The sequence below is a fragment of the Silene latifolia genome, chromosome 7 (genome assembly GCF_048544455.1).
Source record: "Silene latifolia isolate original U9 population chromosome 7, ASM4854445v1, whole genome shotgun sequence".
Taxonomy (NCBI): Eukaryota; Viridiplantae; Streptophyta; class Magnoliopsida; order Caryophyllales; family Caryophyllaceae; genus Silene; species Silene latifolia.
Genome location: NC_133532.1, coordinates 53,006,757 through 53,024,615, shown reverse-complemented (window position 1 = coordinate 53,024,615; position 17,859 = coordinate 53,006,757). Strand labels below are relative to the sequence as shown.

At 33.0% G+C, this 17,859-nt stretch overlaps 1 protein-coding gene across 1 annotated transcript; it reads right to left on the bottom strand.

Annotated features, from left to right (window-relative positions):
* Positions 1-9,774: 9,774 nt before the first annotated feature.
* Positions 9,775-13,154, bottom strand: LOC141592156 (30 kDa ribonucleoprotein, chloroplastic-like). The gene is made up of 5 exons (XM_074412738.1): positions 12,680-13,154; positions 12,041-12,142; positions 10,993-11,313; positions 10,268-10,378; positions 9,775-9,950 (listed from the first exon to the last, which is right to left on the bottom strand). Exons 1-4 carry the CDS (start codon positions 13,010-13,012, stop codon positions 10,319-10,321), a joined length of 816 nt encoding a protein of 271 aa, XP_074268839.1. The 5' UTR covers positions 13,013-13,154; the 3' UTR covers positions 9,775-9,950; positions 10,268-10,318.
* Positions 13,155-17,859: the final 4,705 nt, after the last annotated feature.

Here is a 17,859-nt window from a genome sequence, read left to right as displayed (position 1 = left end):
AAGGGTACCATGGTTGTAAGTTTTTCACAAGAAACAAATGCTCATTTTTCCCTTGCAATTATCACGAGCACGACGGGTTTGCGGCTCATGAAGCTGTCTTTCTAAAATACAAGTTTATTTTAGAAGACAGAGTGGGAGAAATTATTCAAGAGCCACAAAGAATGCCACAGAGAATGTTATGTCGCAAGAAACTGGTCTTTCTTGGCTACATGAGACGTTTTGTGTAAAATATTGTTTCTTTAAAACCTAGGAGGTTAAATTCGTCACTTGTTAAAAATGATGAATTCATGCTACTTTTAAGAAAGTAAAAAGCTTATAACTTACAAAAGAAATTGGTTTATTCAAGTTGATTACTTCTAGAAAGTAATGAACATATGACTTACATAAGAGTGTTTAAGTCACAACTCAATACAAGGCCTAGAGCCGTGAAAATCCGAAACGAAAGGGCTTGATTAGTGACAAAGGGTTTTGCACTAATAAAGAGACATTTCAAAGCAAGATTGGTTGCAAAGGGTTTTGCACTAGTTGAAATGCTTAAGTATATTTGGATCTTCTTAAGGATTGTGTTTCATTATGAGGTTATGAAATACGTAGCAAGTAAATCTAAAACCCGCTTCTTCAATAGAAGGAATGTATTCAATACATATCATGAGTTTAGTAGATTCTTGCAATCCTAAGATAATGTGAAACTTAAGAGAGGGTCTTAAGTAGGACATCAATGAGTTAGAATCAACATTTTGATCATGTGATAAAACATTTCTCGATAAGTCAAGAAGTTGTGTTTATACATGAAGTTTAGTGGGAGTTACGAAAATTTTAATTAGTCCGATATGTGGATGACATATTGATCATTGAGAATGATTTAAGACTTTTGGAGTATTATAATACATCTGGAATATCCGGATTTATGAAGATAAATCCACATGATATTAGCGTCAATAAGAAGTCTTATGTTGATAAGATTCATGACTAGTTCAATTAATTGAACATATTTGATTGATTCCATTTGCTTCATTTTGCCGGATCAATTAAATGAGTAATGATGTATAACACTTCATATACTTTGAGTATGATGAATTGTTTTCAAAATCGAATTTAAGTAATCTTTACCAAGTAAGCTGTAAAGATTACCCTTAAGTGCTTGCAGAAGCATTAAGGAAGTAAAGCAAAGTGTTTATGATGCAATATTGTGTAAGGGTGTTACACAAGTGACAATTGACAATTGAGATTGCGCATGGTTTCCGACAAAACCATAATCAAAATACATTAGGATGGTTAAGATACCATTGTGGCAATGTTAATTAAGAAGTAGATTTTCTAGAATCGTTCTAGGCAATAAAGAACAATGAGTGATGTTTATAACGGAAATTGAGTACACTTGTGATCATGAAATGTGCAAGAAGGATGAGTCCCGCACACTGTGAAAACAGTGGGAGCTATTCTTAGGCTAGAGGGCCTATGTCTTGATTGGATCTCGACACGTACTCAGAAAGTTTTGTAATGCAAATGTATAAGTTACAAAAGGAAAACGAGTATGTAGTGAGGTTGAGTAAGGTACAAGAAATTGATAAAACCTACTAACCAAAGCCTTCTTAAAGGCTAAACATGATGAGTCATGTTATTTCAATTGAATTGAAATGAACAACTACGTACAAGATCAAATTAGATTATAGAACATGAAATGGTAATCAGGAATTGACTATTCATGTGTGATAATCGCATTTGTCGTTCGAGTTTTATTTTAAAACTCTTTTATTATACTTTGTTACATCCAAACGGGTTGTGGAGACAATTGAACCCCGTTAAAGTGAACACGGATTAACATTGTATTCGCCCATAGTCACTTGTATGAGGTGACGTCTCGAAGTGACTAGAGTGTGATGCGATTGATGGCAAGTTCAAGTGCCATAGAGTCATGTGAGATGACTAGTCGATCACATAGGCAGATGTTAGGAACACTTTGTCGGGCCTTATGACCGCTTATAGAGTTCTGGCAAATTTATATAGCCTGGTCGTGGCGAGAGCTGCTATAGTATTCTAATGAGTCGATTCTTTTGACTAAAGACTATTCACCTAAGATGGCACAGTTTCAGATTAACTTTGATTTGTGTTACTACGACCTTCGTAAATGGGGTCAAATGGGCATATTTTGGGTTATGATGGCTGTGGCTAGTCAAAGGGAATGAGTGCGATAGGAATTGTCCATCCCCTTGTCAGGGTTAAAACAATATCTCAGGGCCACTCGAGGAGTAATGAACTGGAAATGCGTGGCCACGCTCGGAATGTATCTATGATAGATAAATCCGGTCAATCAGTTATTCTCCAGATCGAGGAAACCACTCTCGATATGATCACTTGCAAGTACGACCTGAAAGACACCTTGCATTGAGTGGGAGATAGTAATAGGACAAGAGAATTGGTGATGCACACTTGTCGAGGACAAGTGGGAGATTGTTGGAAAATGTGTCCTCAACAATAGTGCGATCATATGATTTAAATATCATTATTAAATCTCATTTTAAAGAATACAATTGGGAAGTAATATTGTTACTGTCAACTGGTCAACATATATCGGTAATGATTGGCTGACTAGAGTTTGACATTACTGTCGTGCGACGGTGGTGATCAGTTGATCCCCTTAGGTCATACCTATAGGGAAATACTCTTAATTGATTATTTAATTAATCGTATACCGATACGAGTTAATTAAATTGCTTAAAATTGACGGATGATTTTGTGAGTATAATTTACGTATCAAATTGAAATGTAATTAAATGAGATACGGTCTGAGTAATCGAATTGTATCATTACTCGGATGAAATTATTGTTTAAAGAAACAATTAAATTTGAATGAATTATTATAAATACGATTTATAAATTGGTGAAATATTTTGGTACAAGTAATTACGAATTACTAGTCGATTTTGTAAATGACATATTTTATGAGTATGTTGATTTTTAATATGATAAAAATACATTGCATAGTAACATGTCATGTAACATGTTACATGTGACAAATTTGACAAATGACAAAATAAAATGGATTCTCCATTTTATACTTAAAACCGAAATATGGGTGAGTGTTTAGTAAATATTGTGTTATTTATTTTTAAATAAAAAAAACACAATCATGACACTAGGTAGTAGGCTTGCATGCCTAGTCTCTTGTGAAGAGCAAAAACAAAAGGCATTGGGCATACTACCCAATGCCCCTTTTTCGGCCACCAACAAGAAAAGAGAGGAAAGCTCTTCTCTTTTACATCATTCATTCCTCCCATCTTATTTTTCCTAGTGTAAGAAAATCCTTGAAAACTCTCTACAATTTATGATAATTCTAGAGAAATAAACTCACAAATATTACCACCTCTTGACCGAAATTTCAAGAGTGAAAATACAATTTATATTGTATCAATTTTATTGTAAAACCATTATTATTACTAGATCTAAATAGTATTGGTTTATTAAGATGTATTCCTTGTGTATATGCTTTTGGGAGGGATTCTACACTTGAATCCTTGTTCTTCCATTTGGAAAGCTCAAGAACAAAAGAAAAGGAGATTTCTTTTGTGCCCATTTGAACCGAAATTTCAATGTAAGGATATGATTTCTTCTCTTTTATTATATTGTTTGCATGCATAAAATCCATGTTTAATTTTATGACAAATTAATTTTGACATATAAGAGTATGTTAGTATGTATATGAATCTACATTTCCTTCACAAGGGGCTCGTTGGTTGCCAAATGATGTGTATCACAACCGAGGAGATGAATCTACGAGACACTCTCTTGGATCTTGTTGCAGGTATTTTTCTAAAGTTGTATCGTTTAAGACGAGTAAAAATGAATTTGTGGAGGCTCGTTGGTTTTCTGAGGGAGATTTTCAAAACCAAGGAGATGAATCTCCGAGACCCTTTTTTGAGTCTTGTTGCAGGTATTTCTCCGAAGCTCCATCAATCAAGACAAGCAAATATGGGTATTTTCCGTTACCTTGTTTTAGTTTATGTTCGTATTAGTACTCTAGTGTTTTAAGCGGTGCGGGCGCACAGGGCCCCCGACTTGAAGAGGCCCCATTCGCAAGAAATATCCGTGTTAGTTGATAATTTAATTTAGCGTGGATTTTAGCATAATAATCAGCTTTGACTTAGTGGTAAGAGTTATGGTATAACTTGTCAAATGGTCTTGGGTTCGAACATTGCATCATGTTTAATTTTGTTAAATTTTTACACAATGGGGTTGTTCAATTTTCAACAAAATAAGGCTAACGAGAATCGAACCCAGGTTGCATTGCTTCTTTATTATGCAACTAACCATTGTGACATTTACTTGTTGTTGAATAATTTAAAAAACATTTATTTATGTACTACATTTCTTTTAGAATTGAGATATAAACTAGCCTTATAAATATTACTTAAAACAGTTAATATACGTTTTTCCAATTATTCTTTTACGAGTAATAAAAATGGTATCGGGGCCTCACTTTAAGATTTCGCACAGGGCCCCCAAAACTACAGGGATGGCCCTGGTTGTAGTTTATAAGTACGGTTTAGTGAACCGTACCACTAAAATGTAAAACTCTTTCTTCATAGCTGTCAAAAAAAAAAAGTACAAGTGAGATATTCCAGGCTAATTACATGAGATATTTACCTAATTTAACAAATACATTAAAGCCATTAAGAGTATCCGCAAAGGTGAGGCTCCCCATAAGTTCTCTTTCCTTTTTTTATTCGTCCACCTCATTTTCCACTAACTTTTCCATTTACCCTCCCCATTTCATAACTATATCAATGCAACAATGGAATTCCCCAATTCACACACAAAAATTTGGGAAGTTCTCCAAAAGTAACAAAAAGTGCCTTACTTTTTTGTTGGGAACCTTCCCTAAAAATAGTGGAACCCCAAAAAATGGGGAGGTTGGTGCAACAATGGGGTTGCTCATTTGAGGAAAGAGAAGGCAAAAGAGGAGCTTATTTCCCTTCTTTGCGGATGCTCTAAGGTCTGATAAAACCCTCAATCTCCATTGATAACAAAACTAAGCTTGAAGACGAAGAGCAAATAAAGGAAAAATTTATTAATACTATGACTCTATGAGTGATACGAGTATATTATAACACTGCTATCTACATCTCTATTTATAGCAAAGCAAAGGATACAATCCAGTTATATATGTTGATTCATGAATCATGCTGATGCAAACAAGTAACAAACCTCAGTTGGACTAATGAAGAATCTGTTATTAGTCTGTTATTGCTGTTTTATTATTTAGTTGCTCTTGTTTTCCTACTTTACGATGTGCTATTGGGTTTCATAGCTCGCCTCGTACCGGCCAACATTCCCTTCTCAAGTTGGACTTGGAGGATTGTAAGAAGTTCCAACTTGGATACTCTACAAAATAAAGATGTTCTTCTACTAAACCCTTTGTAAAAAAAACTGGAATCGCTATTCGTCGTCAACACATTATTTCGAATTGTCGACAATATTAAATTAACTTCCCAAATTGCCCCTCTTAACCCAAACATTTCAATCAATCTATCCACAAACAATTTAATCGACAAAGGGAAACGCAAAAGTGGTAAATAAACCCCGCTACTTTGCTACTAAGTGAAATTAACCCCCTTAACTTTGTTTTGTAGTATTTCACCCCCTTAACTTTGCTCTAAAGTGAAATCAATCCTCTTTTATTTTTTCTAACCAAATTCTCGCCGGAAGGTCAATATGTCATCAATTTCTCGCCGGCGATTACCATCAAATACAATTATTTCAATGGAAAAATAAATAATTGTCAATAAAAAAAAAAAAACATGCAGCGGTTTATAGTATATTTAATTTCTTCATCTTTCTCACAATCCACTAATTTTCTTTCTCACAGTCAACAAATTTGTTCATCTTTCTCACATTCCACAAATTTTTTTTTCATCGTACTAATTGAACATCTAATTGCTTCCATTTGCAGTGCAATTACTACTAAAACATTATACTACTACACTTAGGAGATAAAGCCACTAATTTCAGAATGTTTAAGAGGATTTTATAGCGGTATACAAGATTGACGGAAAAATGGTTGTGATTTTAAGGTTATAAATTGAGTGAAAATAATTGGGTTATTTTGGAGGGTAATAAGAGAGTGCGGAGAAGATGATTCCAATTTCCGGGTAATAGGAAAAGACAAATGAACAAAGAAAGTGAATTAGGAATCTATATATATATATAAAAGAGAGTTTTTTCGAGTGATCTGAGAGCGTCCACATCATCAAAAATCAATTTAGGAAAGTATATTTTTTAATGTAAAAAATAAAGTGGAGATTTCATATTCTTTGCACATATTAAATATGGTGTACTTCGTAATATGTAAAATTGTGTACTTTTTAGTATGTTTTGTCCCACATTGGAAAATAACGTAGGTGCGGTGAATATGCTACATATAAATAGTAGAATTGTCCCACATCGAAAGATTAGTACAAGGTGATGTGATCCTATGATTATAAATAGGAGACATATTTGGAACTTATGATCCACCCAAAAAAATTTGAGTCTCATAAATATTGTTTTAAAGAGCTCTTAAGATTTTCAATCATTATCTACGATATGATATAAAAAATAAAGTGGAAATTGTTGGGAACTACCCGGGAAAGAGTTAAGAACATGAGTAAGAAAATCAAAAAATACAAAAATAAAGGTTTTACTAATGGTAGTCTCCTGACAGAGTACAAAACTAAAGAAATAATGTCGGTAAACAAATTATGAAAATAATATTATTAGATTCATGGTAAGAAATACTATCATTAGAGTATGTATAGATTTCATATAATTTGCACATATTAAAGATGGTGTATTTCATAGTATGTTATATGTCCCACATTGAAAAATAATATAAGTGTGACAAATATACTACATATAAAAAATAAAATTTTCCCACATCGAAATATAACATAAGGTGGGTGATTCCATGATTATAAATAAGAGGCATCCTTGGAACTTAGACATCAACCCAAAATCATTTGAGTATCTTAAGTATTGTCTTGGAGTGCTCTTAAAAGTTTATATCATTATATTTTCTACCTATTGATTTTATATGTCCCACATTTAAAAAATAATGTAGGTGTGGTAAATATACTACGTTTAAATAATATAATTAGAATTGTGTTAAAAAAATTTCTATCATTAGAGTATAGGTTCATATCATTTGCACATTTTTATTATGATAAAAAAAATAGAAAACAAATGTATGAATATTAATAGATAATATAGTATTTACTTATTATTAAATCGGGTTGGATGTCGAATTAGGTTCAAAAAATATGGTGTACTTTTAAATATGTTATTCGTCTCACATTGAAAAAGAATATAGGTGTGATAAATATATACTACGTATAAATAGTTGAATTGTCCCACATCAGAAGATTATCATAAGCTGAGGTGATCCCATGATTATAAATAGGATTTATCCTTGGAACTTAGGTATCACCCCAAATATATTAATCTCTCAAAGTATACTTATTATATGAGAGACTTTAAACATAATCTTGAATTAAATGTTAAATTTTTAAAGTTGTAACATTTTTTTTAGATGGGAGAAAGAGCGATAAAATGGTCAGTATTATAACGGAAATTTTTCATGATACCCTCGAATTTTGGTAGATTATACATAATACTCCTAATTTTAAGTTTCTACATATAATACCATTGTGTTTACTTTATTTTCATAACGCTATTACTCATATGAGTAACTAGATGAGTAATTGAGCATGCCATGCTATTTGTGTTTTGTTATTTAGGTATTAAATGTTAGTTTATTAAATAAAATATGGATTTAGGAATTAGATAATGAAGTGTTTGTGTAATAGATAACAAAAGAAAAGGGCGTCCCCAAGTCATAAGAGTAATGGGCTTATGACGGAAGTTGTCAAATGGTATTCTGAGAAAGAAAAAGGTGAACACAAGGGTACCATTTGTAGAAACTTAAAATTAGGGGTACCATGTGTAATCTATCAAAGTTCAAAGTTACCATGAGAAATTTCTAATATTATAATGATATAGTTAATTAATTTTTCATTTAAAAGAGAGAGATATTCGTACCAACAAATCAATAAAGGAGGAATTATTTTTTAATTGTTATTTTATTGTCACGCCATCAAACTTAACGTCCATTTAATAACCTTTACATTAAGGGGTACCATGGGCAAAAAAAATGGAACCTCAAGGGTACCGTAGGCATATTCTTAAAAGTAGGGGTAACATGGAAAATCTGACAAAATTAAGGTGTACCACGGAAAATTTCCGTATCTCAATTATGAAATTTTTTTTTTGAAGAAAAACAACGTACAAATATTAATAGAGAGTACTTGATCATATTATTAAATTTAAATATAACTATTAGATATAATGAGTATCAATTGTCCGTATTCGGTATTCGGGATCTGGTTGGATGTCGAACTAAGTGGAAAAAAGATAGTGTAATTCTGAGTATGTTATTTGTCCCACATTGAAAAATAATGCAGGTTTGATGAATATATATTACGTATAAATAGTAGAATTGTCCCACATCAGAAAAATAATCCAAGTTTGGTGAATATATTACATATAAATAATAGAATTGTCCCACATATATATAAATAAGAGTTAACCCACGTATATATCAATCTTTTATTTTTTTTGAAAGAGATATTTTAATAATATGTAAACCAATCATTAGACATAGAATGTAAACATTAAACCCTTATAACGTTTTTTTTTGCATTATAAATAAGTTTATTACCCCGTTGCAACGCACGGGCATTCAAACTAGTTGGGTAGTGTTACGAAATCGTATTCGATAGAATACTTTACACAAATACGGAGTGCGTATTATTAATGATAGAGAGGTATTTTTATATTATTTAAGTTATTATAACAAAGTGTGAGATATTGGTGAGATATTTAATTTCCGGTGAGATTTTGGTTGGAGGTGGGAAGGGGTTTGACTTCACTTTAGAGTAAAGTTAAGGGGGTGAAATACTACAAAACAAAGTTAAGGGGGTTAATTTCACTTAGTGGCAAAGTAGAGGGGTTTATTTACTACTTTCGCGGGAACGGAAACTAACAACTAATATTGAATAATAAACAATTAAAGAACCAAAGATTTGATCCACAAATCGAAAACGTTAAGATTTGATCAAATTAAACATTTGATCAAATTAAAACAAATTGCTACGTGAAACACGTAAAATTAATCAACGTAAAACGAATTGATTTTAAAAAAAAAAAAAAAAAAAAGTCAAAACGACTAATTACTAATTGTGACAGTATAACTAATCGACGTAAAAGAAGTCATTCTACCTTAACTACATTGTTTTTTGTTTTGTCATAGGTTCAAGGTATAACTTCTTATCTCTTCTCATTTATTTTTCCAAATGAAGCATTTTAGCCTAGCCGAAGAGTCGATACAATTGAAATGGTGAAACTATTAAATAGCTATACGAATAAAAATAAAAATTTGTTATAAACTCGTAGCCTTTTCGCATTAGTGTAATAGTACAGAATTTCCTTACTAGGAAGAGCTGTTGCAAAGCCGCAAGGGGCTCTCTTTGGCACGCGAACAAGTTCCTTCATTTTGGTTATCATAGCCACAATTCTCGTACGAGATACAATGAGAGATCAATCTGATTACTTGCGCAAGAAAAAAAAACAAGGAATATCAAATGCTAATTTTTTTGGTCTAGAAAATACTCCATGCACTCGTAGTCCAACTTTTTCGTACAAGATTTAGTTTGTACATCAAAATTCAAACACTTCAACTCGGACAAAATTCTGTGATCTGATAAAAAGAGTTAAATCAATCCACCTAACCCTATCTACGACCTTATCATACAGACTTAGATTACAAATGCCTAAAGGAACTCAGCATCCATAACACATCTCCGCAAGGCTTGAACACTCTATCAAACTGCTGCAAGAAACTGCAAAATTCCAGCAACCTGGCCAAGATAACGCTTTGACATTATGTTTCTCAAATGCAAATGCAAATCTATTGTTAACCCTACTTTTAGTTCACATACTTTTATAAAATTTTGAACAAGTATAAAAATATGACAGAAAACAAGAGTGAGACACTCGCATGCAGATAAACTAACTATAGAGTATTAACCTTACTAAATGAGGAATACAAACATAAAATGAGACGGTTATACAACGGTCTCATTTAAGTTTTTGTACGTTTAGTTGTGCAAATATCAGTAGTGCATACAGAAGTCTCATTGACAAACAGAGAAAAAGTAGAGGATAAAAATTATACCTATAGACTAAAGTTCAATCTTGATTCCAAAAGGCAGATACTTGTTTCACATTAAAAGCGCCTTGGTTTGGATTCTGCAACTGTCACTCGAATATTCCTCCCATTGAAATCCTACATAAATGAACAAGGTTATATAAATGGTGTAACCAAAATTTAGTACCTAGAAAGTTTACAAGGAATATTCAATGATGCATAAAGATATCAGTGATTTCCTTTACAAAACCGCTCTTCCAGTTGTACTTTATTCACTACGTTAATATGCCGACTGTCGAGTAAATAGTTGCACCCTTGCAAGTTGCAAGTTGCAAGATTATCAAAACCAACTTCATATTGATTTGAATTCGAGGCCCAAACTATAAGCATACTCACAGTCATAGCTGCAGTAACAGTATGTGAACTATAAGACCGACTTTATCATGGTTTCAAATGCAAAAGCTTAAACTAGGATGGGTCTGGGCCTGAGGTGAGATCACGGCCAAAGGAAGGGGGTTAGGAATGTAGGATGGATCTTCAGATGGGTCTTGAAATTCAAGACTCATCACAAGTCTAAAGGATAGTGAATGTGAGGGAAAATTGGGCCTCCCGACTGTTTTACAGTGTTTTGACGAGTAAAAGTGACAAAAACTGACAAACATAGAGGTCTGAGTTAAGTCTTAAAAAACAGAAAAAATATATTTGATTGATGTTAAGAATCATGTTAAGTAAAGATAGTCTAAGGTTCTTACCACACCATCCAAGGACTCAATTGCACTGTTGACCTCATCAGCAGAACCATATGTTACAAACCCAAAACCTCTTGAACGACCACTCTCTCTGTCATAAATAACCTTGGCTTCCACCACATCTCCTGACTCGCTGAAGAGAGTCTTAAGGGAAGAATCATCAACTTGCCATGAAAGATTACTGACGTGAATTCTGTTAGCGTTCTCAAAACTTCTTCCACCACCTCTGCCACCTCTTGCCTCAAAGCCATCCCTTGCCTCAAAGCCCTCCCTTTTAGGTGGTGGGGGTCCTGCATTCACCCTCAACGGTCTTCCATCAAGTTCCTGTTGTTCATGAAAGTGCTTGCAACGTCAAGGTCATGATTTTATGACAATTAGGCACACTCCCATCCAAAAGTGTAAAGAAAGACAAAATGTAATGCAAATGGGCCGATTTGCCATTTAAAATGGGACAATGAGGCCATTTACAACTAAAAAGCCAACCCACAGAAAATGGAAGTTATATGTTTTTTTTGGTGGAGAAATGAAAGGTATTTGTAAGACAACCATATAGGAAAAATCGGAAGATGTACGTGAATCGGTGGGGGCATAACTTTTTTTTTTTTCTGCAACTAATTTACGGAACACCAAAGCACCTTCTTTTCTAAATTCAGTGTTCCATAAACATAGAACGTGACATTTATATCTTGGTTGATTGGTTTAATATACAGCAAAAGAAGTTATGCTCGACTCATAGTCAGCTACGAAGAAATTATACACTCACTCAACTCACATCTTTCAAATTTTGACTCATAAAGCAGAAAAACCTGTAAAAGACTCGTCGTAAAACCAACTGAAGAGAAATAGTTTAACTTCATAGTCTAATTTTGTTACTCTTTCACAAAATGTCAATAAAGGGCGAGTCTAACATGCTTAGCCACTACCACATAGAGAAGTACATTGCACATAAAATGAAGTATGAAGTGCTACAATGCAAACAATATATGTAAAGCAAAAAATGGTTGAAGATTCATTCAAAGAAATGTAAAGTGCATTTAATTAGAGGATTTACATAGCCGTTGAATTGCTGAGCAGCAGCTTCCACTTCTGCGGACGAAGACATGGTCACAAACCCAAACCCTCTGCTTCTCCCAGTAGTTTTGTCATAGATTACCTGTTCCAACCATTAACTTGGTACATCAGCACAGGAAATAGCATTGGAAAGATAAACGTAATGATATAATTCCGCCATCCCAATTATATTGTCGTCATTTGACTTTGACTTTAGTGGTCAGCTGATTACTTTTACAAATTACAGCATTGGCTGGTGTAAAACGGCCCTAACAATGTTAAGACCGTCTTAATTTAAAACTTCTAACAACCTCTATTTTAACCGGGTGTGAGAGCAGTCTCGGTCTTAAACAATAATTGGTAGTGAAACAAATAGCCTAAAAAAGCAATGAACAATTTTTATTAGAAAACAATATGTAAAACCCTATTTTTAAACCCCTTCAAAATTAGAAACTTTGCTGCTAAAATTACACAACAAATACCCAAGAACAGGAACTTTCGGAGAAACGGGAACATAACCATCAAATGCAATGACAACATTCACCAAAATAACAAGAAAAGATTACAACTTTCCGCCAAAATTAAACTAAAACAGAAGAAATTAATCGAATTAAAATTAAGGGTAAAAAAGAGAAAATACCTCAACCATTTCAACAGTACCGGCATTTCCAAACAAACCAGCAAGCTCAGAGCTATCAATATTGAAAGGAAGATTACCCACAAAAAGCTTAAGGTCAGGGGAGAATTGTTCTTGCTCCCGTTGGCCATATTCAGGTGAAACGGCGACGTTGCGAACAAAGCCGGAAATGAGCGGCTCGAAATGTTTGGTGGAGGATGGGAATGAAAGGGTGTTGGGTAAAGTAGGTTTAGAAGGGGAAGAGAAGAAGAAGGAAGCAAAAGGTGAACTGAGTTTGGAGAAAGTTAGAGTTTTAGGTGTTAATGAAGACATGAAGATAGTTGTGGATGATGCCATTGTTGTTGTTGTTTATGAAGAAATGAGATAAGGTTTTGGTGCTAAATTAAGAGAGAATTGAAAAGGGTAGAGTGAAGGAGGAAGGGGATGATAAGGTGTTATGTGAAGAGTATTTAGTGGGAGTGATATTTATGGGTATATAAGTTTCAAAGTGTACTAGTTGTAGACTTTGTAGTTTTGTACCACTTGGTTGCTTTCTGTTGATATTTAAGCTAGATTTTGGAGAGGATATTTTGGTTAAGGCCCATCTCTCTTTAGGAGGATATTTTATTGAGGCCCATCCCGCTTTGGGAGGATGTTATCTTTTTTAGGGTTGCTAACTTGATATCACTTTCTCTTTCCAATCTTATCTCATTTATCCCTATTTAATTTAATAGGTGAATTCATAAATTTTTTATTAAAAAACATCTTTTTAAATAAGGAAACTATTCATAATTTTATGGGTTATTTTACAGGAATAATACAAACTAAGCCTCCCTTTTTCTCATATTAATCCAAACTAGTGTTTAACTCAGAAAAATCCTAACTATGACATCTTTTAACTTGCATTGAACTCGTCCCATATTTGACCTGCTACAAACGGTTTTCCAACAGGTCATGGTGTGGGTCCCTTCTTCCTTCTTCATTTTCTCCATTTCTTCATTGTCTCTCTAATTTCTTCACCCGTCAATCATCAATCAATTAACAAAATACAGAATGGTGAACTAAGTATTAGTAGATAAAAAACTGCCACCTCCATAAAAATACACAAAAATTGTAATTCAAGTAAAGCCAAAGTGTGAAGGAGGAAGCTTTTTATCTCAATCACTTCCAGTTCCAACAAAAAATCACTCCACCATCTAAGCATACAGAAACTTTCAGTCGAAAATCAATTTCATTTACTTGTAAATAAAAAAAATTACTCAAATCACTGAAAATTACAAGCAAAACCATATAAATTAAGGTGGTGTTTGGCCCAGCTTTAAAAGTGCTTTTGCAATTGAAAAAGTAGAAACTAGGCCAAACACTATAAATTATGGAGGATTAAAAGTGTTTTTAAAAAGCCAAAAGTTGATAACTAACCCCTAAAAGTAGAAGTAGAAAATTGTTACTTCTACTTCTACTTTTCACTCTAGTGCCTAAAAAGCCCAAAAAAATAGTTAGGCCAAACAAATATTATAAACACGATTTTACAAAAGTTTGGCCAAACAACCGAAATTTTACCGAAAAGTAACTTGTGAATAAACTCATTTTAAAAAGAAAAAGCTATTTTACATAATCAAGGCCAAACAGCACCTAAAATCCATCTATCAATGATCAGTAAAATTAAACTGAAATGCCATAAAAGATTTAAACTTTTTGATTGAAAATGTTAACTACATTACAGATTAAAACTGTATACTAAAAAGAAAGACTCAAAGTGGAAACGTGGAATAAAAAAGATAAAAATCTTTATAAGTGAAGATGAAGAATGAGATCTAACATGTGTAGTAGTAGCATTGGAGGGAGCCCAAAAAGCATTACCAATAAAATTATCAGAACATTGTCTCTGATGATTAGCAGTTGAAATCACAAATCTTTGAATTTGTTTACTATCCACAAAATTATTAGAAAAGTGTCTCAACAGGTAATGATGTATTGATGTGGGTTGGTAATTTGGAATGCAATAGCTCCGGGTTTATATCATCAATTCCTTCAACAACAGAAAAAGGAAATTGAAATCAATTTGGGGAAATTAATTTAGGGTTTTTGATTGAGGGGATGAAGAAGTTGGGTGTTTTTTTTTTTTTTTTTTTTTGATTAAAATGGAGTTTAACAGACTAATTCTAAGGTTATAGTAAAACGAAAATCAGCGGTACAGGTTTCCCTTCCAACAGTTCAGTGAAAGTTAAATGATGCAATAGTTGAGATTTTTCTGAGTTAAACACTAGCGCGGATTAATATGAGAATGGTGGCTTAGTTTGGATTATTCTCATGAAGTAACCCTAATTTAATTGTATTCACTAAATAAATAAGGAATTAATAATTATAATGTATTTCATTATATAATTATTTTCATTAAAATTAATCTTTTCATCAAATTATATAATTTTTACTAAACAATAAACCATAATATTTTAATTAAAATATAATAATATAAATAATATTAAACTATAAAATATTAAATCTTTTATTGATGCTATTATTTAAGAAATGAGTTGACTCATACTGTTTATAAACAAAACTATAAATCATTTTGATTACTTTCATGACAAAAAAATTGAGAGAATTTATAAATTAAAATCATTAGTTTTGTGGCATAAAAAACATACTTAAAAAATATACATTTCAACACATTACTCAATTCTCTTAGATTAATTTTCAGTTTTAAATTTTTTTTTTCTCAAAACAAAATACAATAACGATAATAATGAACAGTTACGTTAATGAGATACCACTATTATTTTAAAGTTCAATTTTACACAATTTTCTTGAATAATTGTACAGTTCAGATTTTTTTTCTCATATCAAAATATAATGACGTGAAATATGAAAATTTAATGAGGTGTTAATTTAGCATGATTAAATAATATAAAAATAAAAACTCTATAAATATCGCGCATTCATTGTGCGGGATCTAAACTAGTTCTTGATTAATTATGTAGGGTTAAAAGGCAAGTAAATGAAGCAAAATAAATGACATTTTAATCGGTTGTGAGAGGAAAAGGTAGAAGACAAGGTGAAAAAGAGATAGTAGATAGTATTTGTCTATCTTTTTAGCTAGCCGTGCAAACCTCCCCGATCGTAATGAACTGAGCTGAAGGGTCATAATTCGAGTAGATTAAAAATGACTTTAGTTGAACTTATATCTTGATTTACTATCAAGTTTATTTATTAGTCAAGTTCTCAAAATTAAAGGACCTGAAAGTGATAAGTGCATTGAACGTACATTGACCCAACTCAAATTATGATTTATCAAGATCAGCTAGAGATTAAAAGGTGACAATATTAAACAACAAAAGTAATAAGGAAAATGGAACCATTTACTTCATGAAGGATTTGTTAGGGTAAACGGTAATTTTCCGTTCAAATTCCAAGGTAAATCATAAGCCAGAAACAAAATCCTTAAAAGGTCGATGATCTTTCTAAATCTAATGTGTAGACTTAAGCGACAATAATGTCACAGTGTCACTTACATTCTATAATTATAATGTTATTATATAACAGTTCAAGATGAGAGACATATCAGTTCAAGAAAAGATTAATCGTAACCTAGCTGCTAAAGGTCGTCGACAAATTACTAAATATCGTCGACAATTTTAATGAACTTTTAAAATTGTCCCTCCCTCACACTCCCTCTTATATTTTCCTTTTTTATTCAAAAACTACCTTTCACACTCCAAATTTTGAAAAAAAAACCCGACACAAATAACAACAAAAAAACGTATCGACCGCATCAATTCCGTCACGAATTCAAACATTCAACAAGGTATGTGTTTAAAATTTTGTTGTAGTATTTTGCTTAGTTTGTAAATTTGTGACGGAATTAGGATAGATGCCTTTATTGTAGACGGAATTAGGATAGATGCTTTGATTTCAATCGGATTAATTTGCGTTTTGTTGAAAATCAATCGAAAAATTTGAAGAAGAAAACACGAAAAAAAAAAAAAAAAAAAAAAAAAAAAAGCGAGATATTGGGCTGGACGAATAACATTTTCATTCAGGTCCAGACCCAGACGAAAATGTTCTTCGTCCAATATGGGTCTTGGACGAAAAACATTTTCGTCTGGGCCTGGACCTGGACGAAAATGTTCTTCGTCCAGCCCAGTTTCTGGTTTTTTTTTTTTTTCTTTTTGTTTTTGAAATTCTTGTTTCTTTTTTTTTTAAAAAAAAAAATTTATTTTTCCGCCTTATTTTGTTATCGTAATAAACTAATAATAAACTTCGTCCATGCCGAACTCGTTGTAAAATAATTTATTTTATTTTTAAAATTTTTAAAAACTTATTTTTCCGTCTTTTTTGTTAGTGTTAAAAACTAATAAATTATTAATAATAATTCTCGTCCGTGGCGAAGTCTTTGTAAATTTATTTTTTTTCCGTCTCGTTTTGTTTACGTAAAATATTAATTATTAATTATTACTAATAAACCCCGTTCGGGGTTATTTTGTTTTTTTTTTTTAATTTTTTAATTTACTTAAACTTATATTTATAAATTCTTTGTTTTATTAATTTAAGTAATCAATGCGTTTTTATTATTTTTTGAATAGATGGCCGGTGGAGGAAATGACCGTCACGTTCGAGCTCGAAAGGGCTCCGGTTTGAGTCCGAGGTTGGAGATGGCGATCGAGTCGTGGACTGAGGAGCGGTTGGAGGAGGAGCTGGTTCGGTCAGGTGATGTGATAGGTGAGGAGGAGGCGGGTTATGAGCGAGTGCGTAGGGTGCCACGTAGACGGAATGAGGAGGGGCATTTTCATCGGATGTCGGATGGTAGTTCTAGTAGTGTGGTGGCTCCGAAGAAGAAGAAGTCGGGTAAGGATGTCTCTTGGTTAATCGATCATCGTGTTCCGGGTGGTCCGATGTTTCCCCACGTGATTCCTAGCTTTGGGGGCCACATTGCCAACACCTTATGGTCGACTCCTAATGAGGTCGGTCGACCAGTTTTGACGGGTTACCACCGGTTTGGTAAGACGAGGTTGTTGAGTTGTTGGGACCTACCTCCGGCCGTTCAGACTATTTATGACGGTAGTGGTCTTTCTCACCTATTAGATTCCATGGCTGAGCATTTTAACATGCCCCTTATTTCTGCTTTCGTTGAGAGATGGCAACCCGACACCAACAGTTTTCACATGCCTTTTGGGGAGATGTCCATACTCCTTCACGATGTTGCG